The sequence below is a fragment of the Somniosus microcephalus genome, chromosome 17 (genome assembly GCF_052327205.1).
Source record: "Somniosus microcephalus isolate GS21.2 chromosome 17, FLI_Smic_1.0, whole genome shotgun sequence".
Taxonomy (NCBI): Eukaryota; Metazoa; Chordata; class Chondrichthyes; order Squaliformes; family Somniosidae; genus Somniosus; species Somniosus microcephalus.
In genome coordinates, this window is record NC_141003.1 from 5,395,850 (window position 1) to 5,422,122 (window position 26,273).

Below are 26,273 nucleotides of genomic sequence, written 5' to 3' on the forward strand. Positions count from 1 at the left end.
AAGCGCTTCCTAACCAATTAAGTACTTATGAAGTGTAGTCACTGAAGTAGGGTGGGAAGAGGCTCGTGTGGAGCATAAACGCCGGCACAGACCAGTTGGTCTGAACGGCCTGTTTCTGTGCTGTACATTCTATGCAATGTAGGAAATGCAGCAGCCAATTTATGCACAGTGAGGCCCCACAAACAGCAGTGTGATAATGACCAAATAATCTGTTTTAGTGATGATGATTGAGGGATAAATATTGGCCAAAACACCGGGAGAACTCCCCTGCTCCTCTTGTGCCATTGGGATCTCTTACATCCACCTGAGAGAGCAGACGGGGCCTCAGTTTAATGTCTCATCCAAAAGACGGCACCTCCGCCAGTGCGGCGCTCCTCAGCCGGGATTATGTGCTGAAGCCTATGGAGTGGGACTTGAACCCACAACTTTCTGACTTGGGCAAGAGTGCTATCAACTGAACTAGGACTGGCATCTTTGAGAGCTTTGGGAACCATAGGTCCAAAGTCACCTATTCCTCCCAAGCCTGCTACACTTACCACACGTCATGTCTCCAATTACTCGTAATGTATCCCAAAATGCTATTTTCTGAAAGAAATCTATCTAATTTCATTTGAGAGTGAGGTTGGGGGGTGATGGTGGTGGGCAGGTTCCAAATAAGGCAGGGAGAGTGAGAGGAGGGTGACAACATTAGGGCATAACAAGTGCAGAACGTGCCCAGGCCAGAGACAAATAATCCTCCTCTGTTCATGTGCACAAAATAATCACATCAAAACCGTATGAGCATGCACAAAATACATTTCTCAAGCAGCAGCAATTAAGGCTTGATCTCGCGGGGTGGGGGGGTGGTCTGGAGAACAGTTACTGCGCTCGGATATGTTGCTGCATTCTATTGGTGCATAGCCTGTCCCGGGGTGGGGACAAGCCTGCACCTGGAGTTCCACTTGGCCATTCAAGTGAGGGAGGCAAAACAGGGGCGGCTACCTCCACACCCATGCAGTGTCGGCTACCTCCACACACGTGCAGTGTCGGGAGCTCAAAGGCCAGCCATGGAGGAAAATCATAATTATAGAAGCACATCCCCTATAATCGGTTGATCGAGTAGAAAATTAATTTTAAAATTAAAATACGATTGCGTGTTTTTCTCCCCTCCTCTCCAGAAGGCACTGACCCTTCCTGGGATACAGTTCAATGGTTGGCCGGCAGCCCTCCAGTAAAAACATTACCAAAATGGCCGCCACCGTATGTGACCTCAGATAATAAAGTGCAGGTTGGTTATTTGACCATGGAGAGCATCACAGCTAAGCCCCATGCTGTGCTCACCTGATGTTCATATCTGCACACTTTTCAGTAGGTGATACATGAGCAGGAATCCAGAGCGGGAACTCTGATTTCTCCCATCCCAGCCCTAACCTTAATCTCTGCCAGTGTCCAGCAGGGAAGCAATTGTACCCTCTCAACTGCAATCCCCCCCCCCACCAGGCTGAGATTAGCTAAGTCAGCACAGACCAGCGATCAAACCTAGGACTCCCCTGGTCTGTATACTCAGTACCATATAGTGCATTTACCTGCCATTCAAACTAGCTGCGCTTTAACCCTTTTTTCATTGTGTATCTCAGTGATTATTTTTATCTTCTGCAACCTGAACAAAGATGAGTCCATCACTTCAATGGCATGAGTTTTGTAACATGTTAGGACAGTTAATGGAGGGAGGGGATGTGCTGACAGTACTGATGCTTATGCCTTTTTTTTGTGACAGTTGATTTCAGATGGCCTCAGGAAGAGAGGCATCCCATGCACTTGGAGAGTGTTCTCCCGAAGGGAATTCTTTGTATCCCGGTTTGTTGGATCCTTCTTTTCTAGCACAGACTTCTGCTCACGTGCGTTCTGCAATGGAGGCTCTGTCTAATCAGCCATCTCTGCTAAATGCAGGAGTAGGTCTTTGTGGGACTGATACGGAACTACAAAAGATGTTAATTGATGAGCGAATGAGATGCGAACATCACAAAACCAACTATCAGACACTGAAGGCTGAACACACAAGGTATGCTAAAAGCAAAAATTTGCAGATGCTGGAAACCTGATACAAAAACAAAGTGCTGGGAATACCCAGCCACAATGTCCCCTCTTTATTTTGGGTGCGCGGACCCTTTAAGGGGCTGCGCGGCTCATTCAAAATACCACGCGTGCGCGGTTTCTCACTGAAAAGCAGGCAAGCCAACTGCGAGGGAGGTGCAGAGAGCTGCACGGCCGCGCAACTTAAAGGTAACATTGTTCAGCTGTGGAGAGAACAGAAACGTTAACATTTTACGTGTGGACCCGCGGTTAGAAGGGCAGTTCTGACAAGGACGTCAAGGCCTTGGAGAGGGTGCAGAGGAGATTTACCAGGGAAGAGAGATTTCAGTTATGTGGAGAGACTAGAGAAGTTAGGATTGTTCTGCTTAGAGCAGAGAAGGTTAAGGGGAGGGTATAGAAGGTGCGGAATTCCTAAAATGCATCCAGGAGAACTTTTTTAGCCAGTATGTAGCAAGCCCAACAAGGGAGGGGACGGTTCTGGACTTAGTTTCAGGCAATGAAGCTGGGCAGGTAGAAGGCATATCAGTGGGGGAGCATTTTGGTGCTAGTGACCATAATTCTGTTAGATTTAAGGTAGTTATGGAAAAGGACAAGGATAGAATAAAAATTCTAAATTGGGTGAAAAGCAAATTTTGCTAAGCTCGGAGGGGATTTAGCCACAGTGGACTGGAAACATCTACTTGAAGGTAAATCAGTGTCAGAGCTGTGGGAGGCATTCAAGGAGGAGATCTGGAGGGTTCAGACCAAATATGTGCCCTTAAAGAAAAAAGGTGGGACTAACAAATCTAGAGCCCCTGGATGTCTAGGGACATACAGGGTAGGATAAAGAAAAAAAGGGAGGCGTATGATAGATACCGAGGGCTAAATACTGCCGAATTTTTAGAGGAGTACAGAAAGTGCAGGGGTGCAATTAAAAAATATTAGGAAAGCAAAGAGAGAGGATGAAAAATTCTTGGCAAGTAAAATCAAGGAAAACCTAAAGATGTTTTATAAATATATTAAGAGTAAGAGGATAACTAAAGGGTCTTTGTTTCTCTAAGGATTCAAATGGAATTCAATCCGGAGAAGCGTGAGGTAATGCATTTGGGGAGGGCTAACAAGGAAAGGGAATACACATTAAATGGTAAGACACTGAGTAGTGTAGAGGAACAAAGGGACCTTTAGTTATCCTCTCACTCTTAATAAAGGATAGGGCCTATTAGAGATCATGAGGGTAAACTGTGTGTGGAGGCGGGAGACGTCGGTAGGGTTCTTAATGAATACTTTGCGTCTGTTTTCACAAAGGAGAGGGGCAAAGCAGACAATACAATCGGGGGGGAGGAGTGTGAAATATTAGATGAAATAAACAGAGAGAGAGAGGAAGTATTAAGGGGTTTAGCAGCTTTAAAAGTGGATAAATCCCCAGGCCCGGATGAAATGTATCCCAGGCTGTTAAGCGAAGCAAAAGAGAAAATAGCAGAGGCCCTGACCATTTTTCAATCCTCTCTGGCTTTGGGTGTGGTGCTGGAGGACTGCTAATGTGGTACCCTTGTTTAAAAAGGGAGAAAAGGATGGACCGAGTAATTACAGGCCAGTCAGCCTAACCTCGGTGGTGGGAAAATTATTGGAAAGAATTCTGAAGGACAGGATAAATCTTCATTTAGAAAGACACGGATTAATCAAGGATAGTCAGCACGGATTTGTTAAGGGAAGGTCGTGTCTGACAAACTTGATTGAATTTTTTGAGGAGGTAACAAGGAGGGTGGATGAGGGTAGTGCATTTGATGTAGTGTATATGGACTTTAAGGCTTTTGATAAGGTTCCACATGGCAGACTGGTCACGAAGTTAAAAGCCCATGGGATCCAGGGCAAAGTGTCAAGTTGGATTCAAAACTGGCTCGGAGACAGGAAGCAGAGGGTAATGGTTGATAGGTGTTCTTGTGACTGGAAGGCTGTTTCCAGTGGGGTTCCGCAGGGCTCAGTACTAGGTCCCTTGCTTTTTGTGGTATATATCAACGATCTTGACTTGAATATAGGGGGTATGATTAAGAAGTTTGCAGATTATACTAAAATCGGCTGTGTGGTTGATATTGAAGAAGGAAGCTGTAGACTGCAGGAAGATATCAATAAATTGGTCAGGTGGGCAGAACAGCGGCAAATGGAATTCAATCCAGAGAAGTGTGAGGTAATGCATTTGGGGAGGGCTAACAAGGAAAGGGAATACACATTAAATGGTAGGACACTGAGTAGTGTAGAGGAACAAAGGGACCATGGAGTGCATGTCCACAGATCCCTGAAGGTAGCAGGCCAAGTAGATAAGGTGGTTAAGAAGGCATACAGAATGCTTGCCTTTATTAGCTGTGGCATAGAATACAAGAGCAGGAGGGGTTATGCTTCAACTGTATAAAACACTAGTTAGGCCTCAGCTAGAGTACTGCGTGCAGTTCTGGTCACCACATTACAGGAAAGATGTGATTGCACTAGAGAGAGTACAGAGGAGATTTACAAGGATGTTGCCGGGAGTAGAGAATCTTAGCTATGAGGAAAGACTGGATAGGCTGGGTCTGTTTTCCTTGGAACAGAGGAGGCTGAGGGGAGACCTTATTGAGGTGTATAAAATTATGAGGGGCATAGATAAAGTGGATAGAAAGGACCTATTTCCCTTAGCAGAGGGGTCAAAAACCAAGAGACACAGATTTAAAGTAATTGGGGGAAGGTTTAGAGGGAATTTGAGGGGAAATTTCTTCACCCAGAGGGTTGTGGGGGTCTGGAACTCACTGCCTGAAAGGGTGGTAGAGGCAGGAACCCTAACCACATTTAAAAAGTACTTGGATGTGCACTTGGGATGCTGTAACCTGCAGGGCTATGGACCAAGAGCTGGGAAGTGGGATTAGGCTGGATAGCTCTTTGTTGGCCGGCGCGGACACGATGGGCCAAAATGGCCTCCTTCCGTGCTGTAACTTTCTATGATTCTAGAATTGAGGTGTTAAAAATTATGAAGCGTTTTGATAGAGTAAATAAGGAGAAACTATTTCCACTGGCAGGAGGATTGGTAACCAGAGGACACCGATTTAAGATAATTGGCAAAAGAACCAAAGGGGAGATGAGAAATTATTTTACGCAGCGAGTTGTTGTGATCCGCAGTGCACTGCCAGCAAGGGTGGTGGAAACAGATTCAGTCGTAACTTTCAAAAAGGAATTGGATATGTGCATAAAAAGGAAACATTTTCAGGGCTATGGTGAAAGAGCAGGAGAGTGGGACTAGTTGGATAGCTCTGTCAAAGAGCCAGCACTGGCACGATGGGCTGAATGGTCTCCTGTGCTATATGATTCTACCGGAAATGTTAACTCATTTGTTCTCTTTGCGAATACTGACTAACTTGCTGAGTGTTTTTCGCATTCTGTTTTCGTTACACAAGATATGCTTGAACATACATATTCTAGATGTTTCAGAATATTTCACGTTTCCATTATGCAAGAACGTTAATGGCTGCGGATTTATCTTGCAGTGAGTATAATTATGCTTTTAAAAAAAAAAGAATTGCTCATATTTTAAAGTGCTACAGTAACGCACGGTGAAGTAGTTTGTTCGTCCTGGAATTAAACCATGAACAAGCTAGCAGCAGCTGTAGTTGCAGCTTGTGAACCTTCCAGCATCAGCCCGTGTATTGTAACTGCCGGAGATACTGTTGATGCCAATTGCGTGCAGTGGGACAAGAGGGGGGAGCAACTTTGTAGCTTGTTTCCGGCTGAAATCTGGCAGTGAGCACTTGGATGCTTCAGCTGATCGTTTTTGAAACTGTCCCACAGTAATAACCAGGAGGGGCGAACACTCCTCATTTTAGGAAGGTGTAAAATGATGGCTTCAACTGGCCCGCTTGCATACTTCCCTCCTCTCAGCCCTTTTGGTATTGCTTTTCAGAACAGAATTCCACCCTTGACACCCAAATTTAATGTGAAGATTTCTATTGCTCGCTTGGCGTCGGTGCAGTCTGATCTTTTTGAATGGCACCGATGCAGATCCTGCATTGTAATGCTGTGCATGAAGTTGCCAGTCTCCTCTTGGTGGAGGGCCCACCTGAAAAAGCTTAAAATAACGAGGCCATAAGCTTGTTTCTGTCACTCGAAGCTCCGGCAGCTGATGAGCAGAGCTGGGTCTGTTGAGTTTTTTTTAGTGAATCGTGCACCTGCTTCCTTGGGTCATGGTACATTACAGATTGCATCGCACAGTTCAGTACATTTGGTAGCACTATGCCTCGATAGGCCAGTCATTTCTTTACAGAAACCATAAAGGGGAAGGGAAGCTAGGAGGGCTACTTAAAGAACTTCCCCTTTTTATGGAAGAAAATGATGAGTGTGTTTTTGAAAACATCAGTTTTATTGCTGATACGAGGAGCTCCAAATAGGGTCTCCCTCCCTGCGAGCCTGTTCTGGTGATGTTAATTATAGGGAGCCCTGGCAGTCATGGGAGCCCGCTGCAATCGGCGGGAGCCATTACCTCAAACCTGGCTGAGAGTTCCTCTGAGCCATCTCACTCTGGGGAAACCGTGTTTCAGGCTGGGGATTTGACAGTCTCTCTGTCAGCAGAAAGAATGACATTTTCAAAAAGATAAATTTAGTGCTCAACAACAACAACTTGCATTTATATAGCGCCTTTAACGTAGTAAAATGTCCCAAGGCGCGTCACAGGAGCGTAATCCGACATAACTATTGACACCGAGCCAAAGAAGGAGACATCAGCACAAAGAGGTAGGTTTTATGGAGTGTCAACAGATTAGAAAGTAGCTAAAGTATTACCAATCTTTAAGAAAGGGCCTAGGGTTGACCCAAGGAACTTCAGGTTAGTAAACCTAAGATCTGCTGTGGGTAAAGTATTTAGAAGGCATCCTGAAAGAGGGGATAGTGAAATGCCTAGGTAGGTATGGTAAGAGGGAGTCCGCATGGAGTTATGGGAGAGAGGACTTGTAGTCAGTGATGGATCTCATTGACAGTGGAAAGTCTGTGCACGTGCAGTATTTAGATTTCAGTAAAGCTTTTTTGGAAGCGATTAGGCAACAAGGTGGGAAGACGTGGAGTAGGAGACAAGCTTCCGAGGTGAATTGGAAATTGTCTAAACAAGAGAAATCAAAGGGTGTTTGTGAATGGAACCACATTGACATGGCAATAGGTCACTAGTGGGGTGCCACAGGGAATGGTGCTGAGGTCATTGCTGTTTACCGATGATTTGGACCTGGAGGCAGAACTGTGAAGGTTTGCAGGTAACACCAAATTATGGGCGGGGCTGGGGGGGTGCATTTGGTGATGGGGAGAGGCAAACAAAATACAAATGAATCTGGATAGATTGGGAAGGTAGGCTAATATGTAGCAAATAACATTTAATGTGGACAATTGCAAGGTAATAAGACTAGGGAAATGAAATAAACAATAGGGGGGGAAAATTCAGTTGCTTTGCGCCTCCCTTCAACGCTGTAAGAGGGCACTAATGGGGCGCAAAGCAACTAGCACCTGGGCGCGGTGATGTTTGCGCCGCTCGCGAAATTGACCAGACATTTTGCGGCGGCGCTAAACACTACCGCTACGATCTCCTGCGCCCGCAGATCGTGACGTCAGTCGAGCGTGTAGCGCCCCGGACCGGATATTGAGTGGCGCCCCCTGCCTTACCGCCTGCCGCTAGCAACGACAGGTTGAGGGGAGCATTTTGCAGTCGGGAAGGGACTGGGGGAGCGTTATTTAAGGGCGACCACTTCCTGCCTTTTTTTTGTCGGTGACATTTTTGCACCAGGCATTCTGGAGAGCGAGAGAGGCTTCTGGAGAGATTCAACGCTGTGTGAAGGAGTTTTGGGTACTGAGCAGCACTTTGCAGGTTCATTTTGATTTGACCTTGCATCGATTTAGAAGAGACTATGGGGGCTGCACTCTGAGCTCTTTCCCTGGGCCTCTCCATTGTTCTTTCCAGCAGATTTGATGTACAGGTCTCTCCAGGCTGAGATTCAAGGCTGCAATGAGCAGGGTGTGGATGGAGAGCAAGATCGACCCTCCCCTTTAAGAACTGGTTGGCGCCAGTGTGTCTGTGTTCCATTGCTGACTGACATCACATGAGCTGCGCCTCACTCCTCGGTGTTAGCGCCTTAAGAGAGATGTGTAGCGCCTGTAGGGGGTTTCTCTTGCTTGCTCTGGTCTCCTGCCAGGCTTCTTGCAATAATTACCCGTGAGTGGTTCGACCCACTCGCCCCTACAGTTCTAGACCTTGGACTTAGGTGCAGGGAGCTGTAGTGTAGAAAAACTCAATAGACCAGGTCGAATAGCACGAAATGGATGCTTTTATTGAACAGTTTGCAGCATCATAAAATACATGTCATATGCACAGATTAAAGCAACTACAAGCATGCACACATCTATAAACTTAACTCTATAGAAATGGGGAACACACGGCACATCGTGAAAGGGGTAACACATTACAATTACCCTTAACCCCCTCCCCTAAACCTAACTAAGTTTCGATTTGAGGGACTCTGGATCATGCTCACCACTTTAAGAATTGCGAAAAAGGCTTTGCAGCCTTTCGACACAGCTTTCCGTCGTCACGTGGGTTTGGAAGCTTCTGGCGCAGCTTGTTTTCCTCTTGGTTCTCCTGCGATGAGCGCTCGCCGATGTGATGTTGAAGAACTGGAGTACCGGGCCCTGAGTGTCTTCTCCGGCCTGGGTCGTCGATGATCTCCCGACAAAAGTACCCGGGCCTCCCTCGTCGTCTTCCCGTCGTGGCCGGGCCTTGCCTGGCCGAACCTCCCAAAGTCGCGGAACACACGGCTGAACACCCCGCTGGACACCGTTTACCGAACCACGAACCGAACACGTTCCGAACCGAAGAAGAAGTACAAGTGTCTGTCCCTCCATGGACTTTACTCAATCCACAGTTATACTTTTTGGAACATTCTTATCTCCCGCCAAATCATAGTCCTGTCTTTGTAATAATTTTGGCGGGCAGAACTCTCTGCAGGGGTGTTTTGTCTTCATAACGGGAGTCGGTGATAGCTTAACTGGCCTTCCTGGGCCGATAATGTCTTTGCTTTGTTACCGTAACTTGGTTTGTATATTGATCGGTCTGGAGATTGCCCTGGATGGCTGTTAAACGGCTTCTCTTTGTACAGTGTAATGGGATAAAGCGTTCATTCAATTGTCCGCCCATTCCTTGATGGGTCTCATCCTGCCACCCAAATCTGTCCTGTACTTATAATCTAATCAATATGTATGCTCAGTTCCATGAGTTTCGGCTTCCCGAAACTGGTTTTTGCGGGCTTTTAATGTCCTCAATCCACAAGCCTGTCTGGCTTGCAGTAACAGAAATTCAAATGGTCCCAGAAGCTGGTCACGAGGTCTGGCGGCCATTTTGTGTGCCCTTTTATCAAAGGTTTCTCTGCATAAGCTTCTTTTGGTCAATAAAGCTGTTTTATTAACCCTATTTTCTTACGTGATTATTTAATGAAAATTTTGCGAATCTTACAGTCCCTCCTGTGATACTGATAGCTTGCTTAAAGTATCAATAACCCTTGGTGAGCAAATTTTTCCTGATTCCCCACATCCAAACATTCCTGGTAATTAACTATCTATAACCCCCACGACAGATGCAGTTCCCATTTCAGAAAAATTACATTGTGTACAGTTGGACAACCATAGGCAGTAAGTACTACCTCAAACTATAACACATTCATCTTTCAGATGTGAAGGGGCCGATACCCCTTACACCACCTGCATACACATTTTGTTAATCAAAAATAGAAAACCGATCAACGGTTATAACACAACAGTATTCATATACTTAAATTATATAGTAACCAAAACCAAGAGTGGAGGGACGCTTTATCCTTTAATACTTAGCAGCCTAAGCGGGGGTCTCTTCACCCACTCGTACATAGCGTTCTCTCCATTCTCCTGTGCTCTCGTGCCTCTGGAGGCGTTTGCCTCTCTTGCAATGCACGAACAGTAAATATATTACAATCAAAACCTGACACACTACTAGGGTGTGGGATGCTATTCTAATCCAGGGCGGGATCTCTATATTAGTGAACAGGTCCCACCATGATGGGGTGACTATGTCTAATATGTCTTTCCCTATCTCCAATGTCTTCTGCTCTAGCGTGTAAAAATGCTTCTGTGAGACTATTACGGCTTTTAAAATCTTGGTGAGGTGTTCGGGGAGAGGGGGAATGACATAACCAAAATGCGCAACGAATCGCTGCAAATCCATGAAATTCTCTTTTACAGTGAGGTGAACGGTGGAAGGTACAGGAATGGGGACAATTCGCTGTTGTGCCACTTGAACTTCAGCCCTGGGTTTGAAACAGAAACTGCTGTCACTGACCGGACACCACCCGTGCTGTCCGTGGTGGTAGTGAGGCGCTGCAGTGGTGACACAGTATGTCCCACCTCCGATATATGCCACCTGCGGGGGCACATGGTCTTTTGCCATTGCCTCCATGGTGCAATTTACCGGCTTCGCGCTAGCGGCTCTGAACCCGCACTGTGGTTTTAAAAAGGCATTCAAGTGCTGGGGACACAGGATGATGTGTGCTCCCCGGCTTCGACACCCCGAGAGGCCGGTGCCTGTCATCGTACGCTCCCATCTGATGACATAAGGCGGGACCACTGCGCAACGAATGTGCGCACCCCCCTGAATGACTCCAATGTTCTCCACCCTGTATACCGGGGCGGGTTTTGCTGTGGGACCCAACACCGGCATCCTCAGCACTATTCCCATGATAGTGTGATTCGAGCGTCCGCAGTCCACTGGGACTGGGTACGCCTCTGCAGCTAGTCTGAGCTGGCACGGACTTAATGCGTTCTCAAAAGGGTGGAGCGCTTGCAAGTGCTTATTGCTGATCCAGGACGGGACCAAACCTTGTTTTAAATCCTCCAGATTACTGCGGCCCTCGCCTGTTAAGTATGTGTATTGTATTGAACAATTAACACAAAGACTTAAACGTATAACTCAAACAGGTCTTTACTGGTTGGAGGTAGGGACTGCACGTAGGTCTTTACTTCAGGCCCACAGGCGGGAACTGAGGGGAGATCAGTACCCACAGTACTATTTATACCCCTATGGCCAGGAGTGGTACTGCGTATCACTACGCCCTACAAGTAGTGCAGTCCTGTCCATAGGTTCAAAGTAGCACACATATTACATACACAACATTCCTCCCTTCTTAGCTTTACAGTCATCTCCCCATTTAACATAACGTAATAACATATATACATATATAACTTCAGGTTTACATAACAGAATAACATAGATACATAGATAACTTCATGTCAAAACAGATCACAGATTCAGTCTCTGCGGAAAACAGTTCACAGATTCAATCTCTGTGGTGTAGTCGGTTCACGTTGCTGGAGTGACTCATTCAATAGTCCTTCCATGGATTTAACAGTTTGAACTTCCGAACTGAATTGGCTCCATTCGGAGGGACCACGTGTGTGATCTGGTAGAGGTAATAATGGTTCAGATGGGTCATCTTCTGTTTCGACTTTTCCTTTTCTGCTTCTTGGAGACTCTCTGGGCTCCACTGTCAGCTGCCAGCTGCATGCGCAGTTCCTCCTTCTCTTCCTCCTTTTTCCGTAGTAGAGCCACCTTCTCCCGATGTTCCGTAGACTTTCGGTGCTCCTCCATGATTTCTGTATGGTGGGAGTCGAAGTTACAAGTTGGGCAGGACAGGACATAGTAATATTCGGTGTCGTCCTGATCTAGGCCAGCGAGAGGGTCTTCTATTTCCTCCATACCCAGCTGGGCGTTAGCCAGCTTTTGTTCCAAGTCCAGACATCTTTCCTGAAGAGACTTCTTCATGCGTACCTCTTCATCCAGCTTTTTCTGGGCTTTCAGCAAGTCGTTTACTAATGACCTCATTTGAGATTTTACTACTTCAACTTCTTTTGGAGATTGATTGATCGGACTATTCAATCCCTCTACCGGAGCAGCTGTTTCAGCGGTCTGTTGTTCTACGTTGACGTGAGTCAGCGTACTTTTGGCATCCAAGGGCTGCTCTGTTGCAGTCATCTCAGTCTGTGTTGCCACCTCAGCTCTTCCAATAACCTTTGAGAGCTCCGAACCCCTTTCGTTTGAATATTGAAGTTCGTGTTCAAGTTTTTCCCATTTCAGAGTCCTGTCCTTCAGCATATGCAGGAGTTGGCTGACCGTTAACTCCTCTGACATCAGACGTTTTGTGTGCTCCTGCTCCATTTGCTCCAGCAGCTGCTTCTGTTGTCTTTCCAGATGTTCCCACTCTATATCAAAGAACTCTTTCGTCGCATTCATCTCTTGCTCAAAACGGCGAATCATTTGTTCTAATTGCTGTTGCAGTTTGAAATGGAGTTGAGTTCGAGCCCGGTGTCCCTCAGAAATGTGCATGTTAGTAGACTGGACAGACTCAGAATTCTCTATCTCAGTGGAATTCTGTGCTGAAACTTTGTCTTTTGCACACGGGTTGGTCTTACCATCATCAGTTCCAGAGTCTGGGTTGATTATGTTCACCGAGTTCTCACTCGTTATTGTTTGTAGGAAATGCCAGTCGATATTCATTTTCCTAATCCACTCCCGTCCTAGTAGTGGAGGACCTCCTTCAGATAGCACATATAAGTCCATTATTTGACTTCCTTCGCCCTTGTTGGCCACTGCAACCTTTATTGTCCCGATGGGGTACACTCTCTGCCCCGTGTAGGTTGTCAATATAATCTCCGTATCCTGTAGGGGAATATGTTGGAATAACCTTCTGTAATCTTTCTTATTCATGACCGACAATGCCGATCCAGTGTCCAATTCCATTTTTACTTGGACTCCTTCTATCTGAAGAGTAACCCAAATTGTCTGGAGGTCTGCACCCTTGCCAACGTTGAGTACCCTTAAGCTAGCCAGTTCACTACTGCTAGCGTCTGAATCGGACTCCTGTTCGGCCACCTTGTGTACCTTTGCATATTTCCCTTGCGGTGACTTCTTGTTGCTGGTCTTCTTCCCTGACCTGCATACTCTAGCTATATGTCCAAGCCTACCACAAGTTCTACATTCTTGGTTTTTAAACCAACACTGGTTCTGATCATGCGTTGTCTTTCCACAACGATAACATTTGCCAGAACTCACACCCAATTTGTGTGCACTGAGTTCCGGTGACCGTAGCTGCATGACTGCCGTGCCTCTTGCTGCGGCTTCGTGTGCTGCTGCCATAGTGACCGCCTTCTCAAGCGTCAGCTCATTCTCCTCGAGCAGTCGCTTTTGTGTATCCTGTTTAAATAAACCACACACAAATTTGTCTCGTAGTGCATCTGTCAGTCCCGTTCCAAACTGGCAATATTTCGCTAATTTACGCAATTCCAGCAAATATTCAGCATTGCTTTCATGCTGTAGCTGCCTTCTGTCGTAAAATTTAAATCGTTCCGCTAGCATCAGCGGCGTGGGGTTTAGATGATCTTTCAGGACAGTAACAATCTCATCGAACGTCTTATCCGCCGGTTCATCTGGTGATAACAGGTGTTTCAATTGCCCGTATGTCTTCGCACCCATTAAATTTAATAATGTTAGAGCTTTATCTTGGTCACGAATTTTATTGGCCTTACAATAATTTTTTACTCTTTCAACATATATGGCCCAATCTTCGAGGTCACTATCAAAGGTGCTAATATTCCCGTGTTTAGGCATTGTAGATTTGCAATTTCTCAGATTTTATTTTCTTTACTTGTTATCAAAGATGGCGGCTTCCCGCTCTTGCCGTCGTCCTCCACCCACAAAATGGCGGTTTTCCCGCGCTTGGCGGTCTTCACCCGTCCCCCGACGCCGTCTCCCTTCAGCCCCCGAGTGCGGCCCTTATCTTCGCCGCGATCGCCCGAGTGCGGCCCCTATCAGCGGATGCGATCGCTGGATCGCGAAGTGGCTCCCGACCGAAGCGGCTCTCGGCTCTTATCTTCTGTGCGATCGATAGCCCGTGCTGTGCACCGCGGCTCTCGCACCTTGAGCTTCTGCAGCCGCCGCGCCTTTCAGTCCGAGTGCGGCCCTTATCTTTGGTCCCGATCGCTGGCCCGCGCTGCGCCTCGCACTTGAAGCGGCTCCCGGCCTCTAGCTCACCCGCTCGCGCGGCTCTTGCTCGCTCCCTCCCGGGCTCTGGCTTACCCACGAGGTTATGGAGGCTTCAGGGTCCTAATGCCTGTCGCTTCCAGTCGCTGGAAGCTGTCAGGATTTCTGCTGCCCTTCAGTTTTGAGTGGGGTGTTGAGGATTGAAACCTCTCTTCAACGTCCTGTCTTTGGACGAAGCCGCCGTGGAATAACTGCCGCAGGGTTCGAACCGACTCGTCGCCAGTGTTAAGTATGTGTATTGTATTGAACAATTAACACAAAGACTTAAACGTATAACTCAAACAGGTCTTTACTGGTTGGAGGTAGGGACTGCACGTAGGTCTTTACTTCAGGCCCACAGGCAGGAACTGAGGGGAGATCAGTACCCACAGTACTATTTATACCCCTATGGCCAGGAGTGGTACTGCGTATCACTACGCCCTACAAGTAGTGCAGTCCTGTCCATAGGTTCAAAGTAGCACACATATTACATACACAACATCGCCCAGTAACCACGCCCCGTATAGCACACAAGCCTCGTTCTGTGCAGCCTGATCGGACGCATTCCGATCCTCCCTAATGAGTGCATTTACCGTTCTAGCGTGTTTCTCCAGCTCAGCGATTATTTCTTTTAAGTGTAGTGTCATGGCCTGGTCCTCATGTAGCTCAGAACCCACTACCTTATTTTCGTTTGCCAGTATGTTCCTTAACTGGGCCTTTAGACCATTAATCTGTGTCTGCAGCTCCACGTTGTCTAGAGCGTTGACAACAGACGTCCCGGTACTAAAAGCAGTGAAGATGTCATTTACAGTACCCCTTCTTTGCCTCCCTACCCGATCCAAAACTTCCTGTGGTGTGGTGTACAATTCGGCTTTGTCGATGTCGGCAAAGTCAAAATCATAAAATTGTCTGAACATCCTGGTTAACAGGACCTGGTACAATTGCTCCGTTTCCTTGGGACACCACTCCGGCAATCGTACCTTAGTGAGGTTTAAAATCACTGAGGCCACCGCGTAGTGTACCCCTTGGTACAGCATCTGACCGTTGGGTACCAATACTAAACCGTTCCCGGGTCCCTTTGTGGTGGTGGGGCACCCTTCCTTCTGGGCTAGTGCTACTGGAATCGTGGGCAGGGGCTTGCGTGGGCGGGTGATGAGTTCAGTGGCGTTTACCGGAATCGGGGAGAATGGGACTCTGCACGCCCGGGTGCTGACGTCCCACCTCATCCCTTTCCCTTCATCCTGCCACTGCCTCTGAAAAAAGATGGATATGCCTTTGGGGCAAACGTACTTCGAACCCCACATGCAGACATATATCCCTTCATCTGGTTCCCACCACTTGTCCCAACACACACGTAATTGTCCGTGAGTCCCCGTAATTGTCCGATGGGTATTGTTACCCAGTCGCTCCCACTCGATTGTAGAGTTCTTCATATTCTTTCCCAGCTTTCGAAGCCACCACCATCTACTTAGCGGTACGTTCCCATTACACACCAAACGGATCCTCTTTCCCACGGTAACGCTGACTCTGGGTGCAATGATCCTCACCCGAGGGCACAGTAACGAAGTCTCTTGGTAGGCAAATCCGGATTTGCTGGAGTATTCTGTAGAATTCGACCCCAGCCATCCTGGCCATCTCCCTTGGTGGAAGTAGGTGGCGGTTTCCTCAACCTCTCGCTTCCCCGTCCCATCCGTCGCAATGGGGGCTGTGTCCCCGGAGCATCCGAACACGACGACGTCCTTGGTGCGGCCTCGGTAGGCCAGCCCGCACCCGATCGCCGCAAGCACCACGAGAATCCTCTCCATTGTATTCCTGGTTTCTGTAACCGATAAGATGATGTAGCCAGGCTCCCAATGGGCGCTGGCCTAATTAAACGGACGCTCGGGTCCCCTGACCCCGCTTCCAAACAAACACACATACTGGGCAGACTTCGAAAACTACCTTTTAAAACATCCCCATCATCTTAAACTTTACATGCCTTAAACTAACATTAAAATTACTTATTTTAACTTATCGTTACCTAAACTTAGCATACCTAAACTTATGTACAGCGCCGCCCTCCTTCGGGCGGCCTACCTAATTCCTGTGAGGGCTGCAGCGTGCTGCTCCCTGTGGCGGGGCTGCACTGACCTGTGTCTCTGGTTCCCCGCAGCCTTTTGCTGTTAATCGGGGACTGTGTTTTCTCAATGATTTCTGAAGTCGGCGTTTGCTGGGAGTGGGTGACTCGGGCCAAGACTTTACAGGCTGAGGCGTTCGGGTCGACCTGCGAGAAGGTACTTTGGGCAGGCTCCCTTGGCGAGTGGACCTTCGGGTGGGACTTCGGCTCTCTCAGCCCGTGGCTCTTCCATGACTGTGGGCTTCGGCTCCCACCCCTCAGGCTCCGCCCCTTCGGGAATTGGGTCTGTGGCAGACGGCTCCTCCCCACCTGTCCCTACAGGTGGAGGATCTCTGCCCCCAACTTCTACCTCCCCCACGCTCGAGTCGAGGGCGGGATCTCCGTCCTCCGACGACTCCTCCTCCAGAATCGTGTCGAGGGCGGGACCTTGCTGTTCGGGTCCCTCCTCGTCCGTGTCCCAGGCCATCGGAGAAAGCTCCCCCCAGGTGGGCGGGACCTCTTCTCCTTCCAAGCAGGCTACAACGCCAGCTTGTGTGGTCTGTGACTCATCGCGCGCCTCAGGCTGAGGATCTTTACCCTCAGACCCGGCTTCGGTTGCTGATACTCTAGCACCCGGCTTAAACAGTTTGCACTGGTTGATGTGAAACCATTTACAAGCCCTTAGCTGACCCTCTAAACTGCCAGCCCTCGCTGTTAACCTAGCGTTCTCCTCCCTTAAAGCCTGCTCAACTAACTTAGCCTCCGCAACCTGACACCGCAGGTATTCCTCCATTTTACAGGAGGTCTCTTCCTGTGCATGTCTTTCTAGGGGACACAGGTCGACAGGCTGCGCTGGCTCTAGTCAATTGGGTACAGCGGTTGGGGCTGGGGAAGCAACAGGGCCGTTGACGACTGCCACCTTCCCCTGCGAGGTCATTAGAGACCGCATTGCCTCTAAAACTGACTCGATCGCAGCGGGATGGATCGACTCATCGGCTCCTTTCTCCAGGATGGGCGTTTGGGCTGGGGCTGAGGGAGCTTTTCCCTTTAAATCCTTCCAGGGATTTTTACAGTCCCGGCGCCAGTGACTTTCCTTCCCACACCCGTAACAACTACTCTTGGCTTGGGGAGGGCGATTCCCCTCCTGATGCCACTCCTTTTTAACAGGAGCTGCAGGCCTCACCTCATGCACCTTTCCCTTCGGGGGAGGCACTTCCTTACTCCTGCTGTTCCTGTAACCTATCGTGAGCTGATCAAGTACTATCTCCTCCGTGGAGCGGGGGTTATTGGGGTCAAACCATGTTTTGGCCTGCTCCCTCGCCTGTGGCAAGCAATTGGTGACCAGGCACCGGAGCCAATGAGCCCTTTGACCAGCGTCCAGCCCGTCCCGGGCCGGCCCGCCCGGGCAGCTGTGCCGATACACTGGCCACAACCTTCCGGCGAAAACCCGTGGGGGCTCTCCCTCTAGCTGTACCGTCCTACCCAATCGGAGGAACGGACTTCCGTCATCTTCCCCCATAACCTCCAGGACCGTAAATCCTCATACTCCTTGTGCCCTCTCTTGCTCTCGTCAGAGAGACACTGGAGGATCGAGCTGTCCAGGGAGAACAGCAGCATTCTGGACTGCTCTACCCCGTCGCAGTCATTAACTGCTGCGGTCTGCTCCACGTCCCTAAAATGGACGGAGGGATCTCCTGACTCGGAGAATTTTGGGATGTGGCTTATCATTGCCCTTAGCTGTTGTGCGCTGTGGGGCATTACGATCTGATTCATGAGGGGTCCGTCATCACCATTGTCGTTGTCCGGACCGAGCCTCCGGTGTCGAGCGGGACACATCGGTGCCGGCTTCGACCCTGCAACCTGGGGTTGCTCTACCTCAGGAATCTCTTCGACTAACTCCACCGTTTCCTCCCCCGCAACCCAAGACTCATTATAGCTGGGAGGTGCCGAGGGCTCGGTGGTTGGTACCCCAACTGCCTCTCGCGGAATCGGTCTTTTGGATTCCCTGGCTAACTGTAGATGGCTCGCTGGTGGGTTTATGAGACACACCAAGCTGTTTGCCTTCGCTGGGGCCGTTCTCAGGTCCTCTAGCTCCCTTTGGCAAGCGCTATGGTCGGCGTTCTCAGACCTATCCTCGATGGCCATCTTGTACGCTGCTCTAGCTCCCAGAATACTCTCCTCCTGTGCCTTTACCTGCTGAGCTAGGCGGACACACCTGTCTCTTATTCTTCCTTCACTGGTCTTGGCCTCAGTGACCTGACACTCCAAGTAATCTATCTTGGTCTCATGGCAATTGGTTACGGAGTGGCGTTCCTGATTCAGCGCGTTGAGCGATGCAATCAGTCTCTTTCCTCCCGCAACCTTTTCCTCTACTTCTGCTAGTAACCCTTTGATCTGGGCCGTCTGTGCTGGACTTGCTTCTTGTAGCACATCAGCCAGACCGCTTTTTCTACAGATCTTTTGTGCTCTTTGCTTTCTGTCCACTTGATGGCTGCGTCTAGCGGGCGCCTATCTCTTAATAGGTCGGATATCCACTGTTTTGTAAGGTTTACCTTCCCAAAAACATAATCCGCTATTCTCTCATCCATCACATTTCGTTTATTCAGACCTTGATCTAAAACACGACATTCCTGCTGCCAAGGTCCTGCCGCGGTCGCCATCTCTGTAGGGGGTTTCTCTCGCTTGCTCTGGTCTCCTGCCAGGCTTCTTGCAATAATTACCCATGAGTGGTTCGACCCACTCGCCCCTACGGTTCTAGACCTTGGACTTAGGTGCAGGGAGCTGTAGTGCAGAAAAACTCAATAGACCAGGTCGAATAGCACGAAATGGATGCCTTTATTGAACAGTTTGCAGCATCATAAAATACATGTCATATGCACAGATTAAAGCAACTACAAGCATGCACACATCTATAAACTTAACTCTATAGAAATGGGGAACACACGGCACATCGTGAAAGGGGTAACACATTACAATTACCCTTAACCCCCTCCCCTAAACCTAACTAAGTTTCGATTTGAGGGACTCTGGATCATGCTCACCACTTTAAGAATTGCGAAAAAGGCTTTGCAGCCTTTCGACACAGCTTTCCATCGTCACGTGGGTTTGGAAGCTTCTGGCGCAGCTTGTTTTCCTCTTGGTTCTCCTGCGATGAGCGCTCGCTGATGTGATGTTGAAGAACTGGAGTACCGGGCCCTGAGTGTCGTCTTCTCCAGCCTGGGTCGTCGATGATCTCCCGACAAAAGTACCCGGGCCTCCCTCGTCGTCTTCCCGTCGTGGCCAGGCCTTGCCTGGCCGAACCTCCCAAAGTCGTGGAACACACGGCTGAACACCCTGCTGGACACCGTTTACCGAACCACGAACCGAACACGTTCCGAACCGAAGAAGAAGTACAAGTGTCTGTCCCTCCATGGACTTTACTCAATCCACAGTTATACTTTTTGGAACATTCTTATCTCCCGCCAAATCATAGTCCTGTTTTTGTAATAATTTTGGCGGGCAGAACTCTCTGCAGGGGTGTTTTGTCTTCATAACGGGAGTCGGTGATAGCTTAACTGGCCTTCCTGGGCCGATAATGTCTTTGCTTTGTTACCGTAACTTGGTTTGTATATTGATCGGTCTGGAGATTGCCCTGGATGGCTGTTAAACGGCTTCTCTTTGTACAGTGTAATGGGTTAAAGCGTTCGTTCAATTGTCCGCCCATTTCATGATGGGTCTCATCCTGCCACCCAAATCTGTCCTGTACTTATAATCTAATCAATATGTATGCTCAGTTCCATGAGTTTCGGCTTCCCGAAACTGGTTTTCGCGGGCTTTTAATGTCCTCAATCCACAAGCCTGTCTGGCTTGCAGTAACAGAAATTCAAATGGTCCCAGAAGCTGGTCACGAGGTCTGGCGGCCATTTTGTGTGCCCTTTTATCAAAGGTTTCTCTGTATAAGCTTCTTTTGGTCAATAAAGCTGTTTTATTAACCCTATTTTCTTACGTGATTATTTAATGAAAATTTCGCGAATCTTACACGCCTGATATAGCTCTCCAGTCACCTCCAGGGGTGATAGAAGCCAAGTTTGCCGTCGGAGGCGATAATTAGCGCCAGGCGCTAAACTTTGTGCCCGGCCGATAATTGCGCCCCAAACGGCGATACTGAATTTCTCCCTCAAGAAGTCTAAATTACATCGTTTTAGGCTGCAAGAAATGACAGCGCAATGTGCAGCAGCAGTAAGAAAAGCTAATCAGATCTTTAGGTGTGTAGATGGAGGCATAGAGCAGGACTCGAAGGAGGTGATGAGGACTCTACAAGGCATTGGTCCAGTCACAGCAGGAGTAGTGTGGTACCATTCTGGTCACTGCACAGCAGCAAGGATATACAGGCATTGGAGAGAGTGCAGAAAAGGACAACCAAACAGATACTAAGCTTAGGGCATCTGAGTTATGAGGAGGGCGAAGAGGTTTGGGATTGTTTACTCTGAAGAAGAAATGGTTTGGGGATGCAAGTTCTTTCTTACTCGAACCTATTATACTGTCTAATATTTAGAGTTGAAACAAACCGATCTTAGCTAAATATATGCTTGGGTTGCAGGGAAATTTTCAATTCGATGGATTATCGAACTATCAAAGTTGGGTGACAGTAGATCTAATTGGTGATGCTGTGTTAATTGCATGCCCATTGTAAAATATTGAGTTTTTTCTTGCTGCAGGTTGCAGGATGAATACACAAAAGCCCAGCATGATCTGAAACGACTGCTCACGGATAAACAAAGCACCCAGGAGAAATTCCACCTTCTACTAGCAGAACTGCGTGGAGAACTGTTAGATAAAACGAGGGAGCAAGAGGAACTGAAAATGCAGGTGAGGTGACAGGTTTCCTAAAATCAAATTCCTATCAACTGTATCAAATTCAGGTAATAGAAAAAAATAATTGGCAAAATAATTACATTGTGTATTGTAAAAGGGGTGAAAAGACAAATTTATGCAGGTGTGAGAAAGAAAAACTTGCATTTATATAGTGAGGTGAACTAGGGGTGTCTGAGAGCAATCTAGACGTATTTGAGAGAGACCTAAGGGAGTTAGCATTCTTGTCCTTGACATGCTCTGTTACTGTGGGGCAGCAGTCAATAAAACAAGTAACTAGGCAGCCAGATCAGACTTCAAGATAGAAGATGTCCTGCTAAAACTTTACAGTACTCTGGGCAAAACACAAAAGAAAGTCTTGCATTTATATAGCACCTTTCACGACCTCAGAGCTTTACCGCCAATTAAGTACTTTTGAAGTAAAAACAGAAAATGCTGGAAATACTCAGCAGGTCAGGCAGCATCTGTGGAGAGAGAAACAGTTAACTTTTCAGGTCGATGACCTTGGGACACTGGCATCAGTACTGGGACAGGAGAGAGCTGTTCCGTTGGGACGGACTTCACTTGGCCAGTGCTGGGACTAGAATCCTGGCGAATCGAATAACTAGGGCTGTAGAGAGGGCTTTAAACTAATTAGTGGGGGGGAGGTTTTAAGATAGCGAAAAATAAAAATGACAGCGGAGAAGGCAATAGAGCAAGGTAGCAGTGGGGGAATTAAAAACCAGAGCGTGTCAGGAAGGGACAGAATGTATGATGATAAAGGTAAAGTAGTAAAAGGGGTAAAAACAGGAATAAATTGTCAGAAAACATATTTGAAAGTTCTTTATCTGAATGCACGCAGCATTCGTAACAAAATAGACAAGTTGACGGTACAAATAACTACACATGGTTATGATCTGGTGGCCATTACGGAAACATGGCTGCAAGATGATCATGACTGGGAACTAAACATACAAGGGTATTTGACAATTAGGAAGGACAGACAGGAGGGAAAGGGAGGTGGGGTTGCTATGTTAATCAAGGATGGAATCACTGCAATAGTCAGAAATGATATTGGGTCAAAGGATCAGGATAGTGAAACAGTTTGGGTGGAGATAAGGAATAATAAGGGGAAAAAGTCACTAGTGGGCGTAGTCTATAGGCCTCCTAACAGTTGCAACTCTGTTGGTCGGAGTATAAATCAAGAAATAGCTGGGGCTTGTAATAAGGGAACAGCTATAATCATTTGGGATTTTAACTTTCATATTGACTGGACTAATCAAATTGGGCATGGCAGCCTTGAGGAAGAGTTCATTGAGTGTATTAGGGACGGGTTCCTTGAGCAGTATGTAACTGAACCAACCAGGGGGCAGGCAATCTTAGATCTGGTCCTGTGTAATGAGACAGGATTAATAAAAAATGTCCTAGTAAAGGATCCCCTTGGAATGAGTGACCATAATATGGTTGAATTCCAAATTCAGTTTGAGGGTGAGAGAGTTGGATCTCAAACCAGCGTACTGAGCTTAAATAAAGGAGACTATGAAGGTATGAGTGTAGAATTGACTAAAGTGGACTGGGAAAACCGATTAAAGTGTAAGACGGTACAAGAACAGTGGTCTACATTCAAGGAGATATTTCACATCTTTCAAGAAAAATATATTCCACTGAGGAAAAAGGGGAGTAAAAGAAAAGACAGCCATCTGTGGCTTAGTAAAGTAATAAGTATCCGACTGAAAACAAGGGCATATAAAGTAGCCAAATCTAGTGGGAGGATAGAAGATTGGGAAGCATTTAAAACCCAGCAAAGAATAACTAAAAGATTAATTAAGAAAGGGAAGATAGATTATTATGAAAATAAACTAGCAAAAAATATAAAAACAGATAGCAAGAGTTTCTACAGCTATATAAAAAGAAAAAGGGTGGCTAAAGTGAACGTTGGTCCCTTAGAGGATGAGACCGGGAAACTAGTGGTGGGGAACATGGAGATGGCAAAGACGCTGAACAAATATTTTGTATCAGTCTTTACAGTAGAGGACACTAAAAATATCCCAACACTGGACAAACAGGGGGCAATGGGGGGGGGTGGGGGTCACCCCGGTGTCCTGGTCAATATTTATCCCTCAACCAACATCACTAAACACAGATTACATTGGCATTTATCATGTTGTTAATAGGACCTTGCTGTGTGCAAATTGACTGTTGCATTTTCCTACATTACAACAGTGACCTATAATTCAAAAGTACTTCATTGGCTAGAAGCGCTTTGGGACATCTTGAGGTTGTGAAAAGCAAGTTCCTTTCTTGCCATTCTTTCCTTTCTTTCCTAAATAAACATTATAGGAAAGGTAAATCTGGAACACACAAGTGGTCGAGGCGTGGAATGGGTTTTTGGGCAGACTACAGAAAGCAAAAACCTTTAGAAATAGTTGGATGCTGTAATGGAGGAGCTGTAGGTTTTTTTAACCTATCTTATTATATTGTAGTTTTTTAAAAATTCATTGATGGGATGTGGGCGTCGCTGGCTAGGCCTGCATTTAGTGCCCATCCCTAATTGCCCTTGAGAAGATGGTGGTGAGCCGCCGCCTTGAATCGCTGCAGTCCATATGGTGTAGGTACACCCACAATGCTGTTAGGAAGGGAGTTCCAGGATTTTGGCAAGGCGACAGTGAAGGAACGGCGATACAGGTCCAAGTCAGGATGGTGTGTGGCTTGGAGGGGAACTTGTAGGTGGTGATGTTCCCATGCGTCTGCTACCCTTGTCCTTCTAAGTGGTAGAGGTCGCGGGTTTGGAAGGTGCTGTTGAAGGAGCTTTGGCGAGTTGCTGCAGTGCATCTTGTAGATGGTACACACTGCAGCCACAGTGCGCTGGTGGTGGAGGGAGTGAATGTTGAAGGTGGTGGATGGAGTGCCAATCAAGCGGGCTGCTTTATCCTGAATGGTATCTCGCTTCTTGAGTGTTGTTGGAGCTGCACTCATCCAGGCAAGTGGAGAGTATTCCATCACACTCCTGACTTGTGCCTTGTAGATGGTGGAAAGGCTTTGGGGAGTCAGGAGGTGAGACACTCGCCGCAGAATTCCCAGCCTCTGGCCTGCTCTTGTAGCCACAGTATTTAAGTAAGTTAATAAGAGCCATAAAATGTTCTTCCTTTGATGAACAGATGATTCAGATTGCAGTGAAAAGATATAACGTGTTTTGTAATAGTTGCTCCTGCATCTAGCAAACAAATTCTAAAATGTACAGTTAATTTGCTGCTCTTCATACTACAGCACAGGTTATGTGATGCCTAATGTTTTCTATATATCACTGTTGGCTCATTCATCTGTTAACTGCCCATTAATTTATTGGTAATTAAAGTTTAAAAAAAATCTTCACTTTTTATATAAGGTAATAAAAATATGCTGGTGAGTTTAAGGCCATACGTTAATCTGTTTTCTGGTGAAATTCATAAACCACTCTTGTGGATTGAATTACAGTCGTGTGAACTATTCAACAATAGGTCATAAAAGAGCCTAGATTTTTGGATTCTAGTTGAATTGAGGGATATGGGGATAGTGCAGGAAAGTGGAGTATTTTGCTTTAGTATTAACCAAAAGAATGCTGGATATACACAGGCCAATCAACATCTGTGTGTAGAAATGACAGGCTTCCCTTATAACGCAACGTGATTTTCTTTCTTCATTTGATAACCTTTTTTATTTTCCCACCCACTGTCAACAGGTATTAACACCCCAAAAGCTGGAGCTACTAAAAGCACAAATCCAACAAGATCTAGAGGCACCTATGAGAGAACGCTTCAATAGACAAGAAGAGGTGGGAATAGGGAGAAGAGAAATCCCTTTTTTATTACAAATTTTGTTGGAATTACTAAAATGATAATCAGATTTGTGTCATCCTGAATTATGTATAAAACTGGAGACCTTTCAATGTTTTAGGAAGCTGAAAGATACAGAGCAGAGTTTAATAAATTGCGATATGAACATACTTTCCTAAAATCAGAGATCGAGCATCAAAAGGAAGAGTACGAACGAATCCTGGATGAGAAGGTGATCCGGTTTGAAGCTGAGGTAAGTCTTGTGGATGAGCAGTTCTGTTATGAATTCCTGTTTTGCTTGATTATTCAGTTTGCCTCTGATCAGATTGTGACTGCCGATATCTATCGTCAGACGATCTGTTGGATGCGTTAGTGCCCCAGGATTCCTGTGTTCAGCCGCCAACTTCAGTTCCCGACCACTGGGAGTTTTCCCGCGCTGTTTCCCCAACAGTAGTTGATGTAAAAACACTCACTGAGCGCTTGGTTTGAGTATAAAACAAGGCTTTAATCAACTGTTTCACAACCATGAGATTCTAGTTACAGGAAACTTTGTGCTATCCGGCACCCACGGGACCGAGCTGCTGCCGTTGCCTCAAAACTGCCGTACTCTCCAGCGTTAATGTTGAGAGATATGGAAATTCTTATCTCCGTAGCAACAGCTTCTAAACACTCGGGTGTGGCCTGCAAGCTCTGTAGCTGAAGCTGTTGCTATAGCTACAGACCTTGCACAGCTTGACTGTTCAAACAAAGCAAAAAAAACCAAACAAAAAGAATAAAAAACGGCTGCTGATTTTTGCCGGTGGCTCCAGATTGCCGGATAGCTCACCTCCAGATAGCACAAAGTTTCCTGTACATCACTAGTTCCTGGTTACAAAAACGCCCTGAGCAAGCTGGGCCCACGCCCGAGTATTTATACTTCTTGGACGGCGCCACCAGCTGGCCGCCCAGTGTTATTTCATGAGTCATTTCTCCATGAATGATAAGAGTCATGGCAGTAGTTACTTACATGATCTGTGCCTTTGTCATTCATTAAATATGGCTATCCCAGCGCTGCTTCCTTTTCAAATTCCCCCTCTCATGAGAAACAGGGGCATTTATTACAGGGCCAACAGAGCGGTATTTATTACAGGGCTATATATCTGCAGGAATTTGTTTCTACCCTTAATAACTTCACAAGCCTCAGCACATGTTATAGTGAAGTTTCCTTCCTTTAGTGTCAGCTGTGGCTCAGTGGGTAGCACATTCGCCTCTGAGTCAGAAGGTTGTGGGTCCAAGTCCCACTCCAGAGACTTGAGCACAAAATTCTAGGCTGACACTCCAGTGCAGTACTGAGGGAGTGCTGCACTGTCGGTGGTGCAGTCTTTCAGATGATACATTAAACCGAGTCTGCTCT

At 47.0% G+C, this 26,273-nt stretch overlaps 1 protein-coding gene across 4 annotated transcripts in view; it reads left to right on the top strand.

Moving 5' to 3' along the window:
- Positions 1-26,273, top strand: part of cep83 (centrosomal protein 83) — a 104,199-nt gene that overhangs the window by 3,108 nt on the left and 74,818 nt on the right. For all 4 annotated transcript variants that reach the window (XM_086009827.1, XM_086009825.1, XM_086009828.1 and 1 more), the window contains exons 2-5: positions 1,757-2,041; positions 20,936-21,086; positions 24,787-24,879; positions 25,002-25,133. In XM_086009827.1, coding sequence (XP_085865953.1) covers positions 1,767-2,041; positions 20,936-21,086; positions 24,787-24,879; positions 25,002-25,133 — 651 coding nt within the window. In that variant the 5' untranslated portion in view covers positions 1,757-1,766. The remainder of the gene's footprint in view (positions 1-1,756; positions 2,042-20,935; positions 21,087-24,786; positions 24,880-25,001; positions 25,134-26,273) is intronic.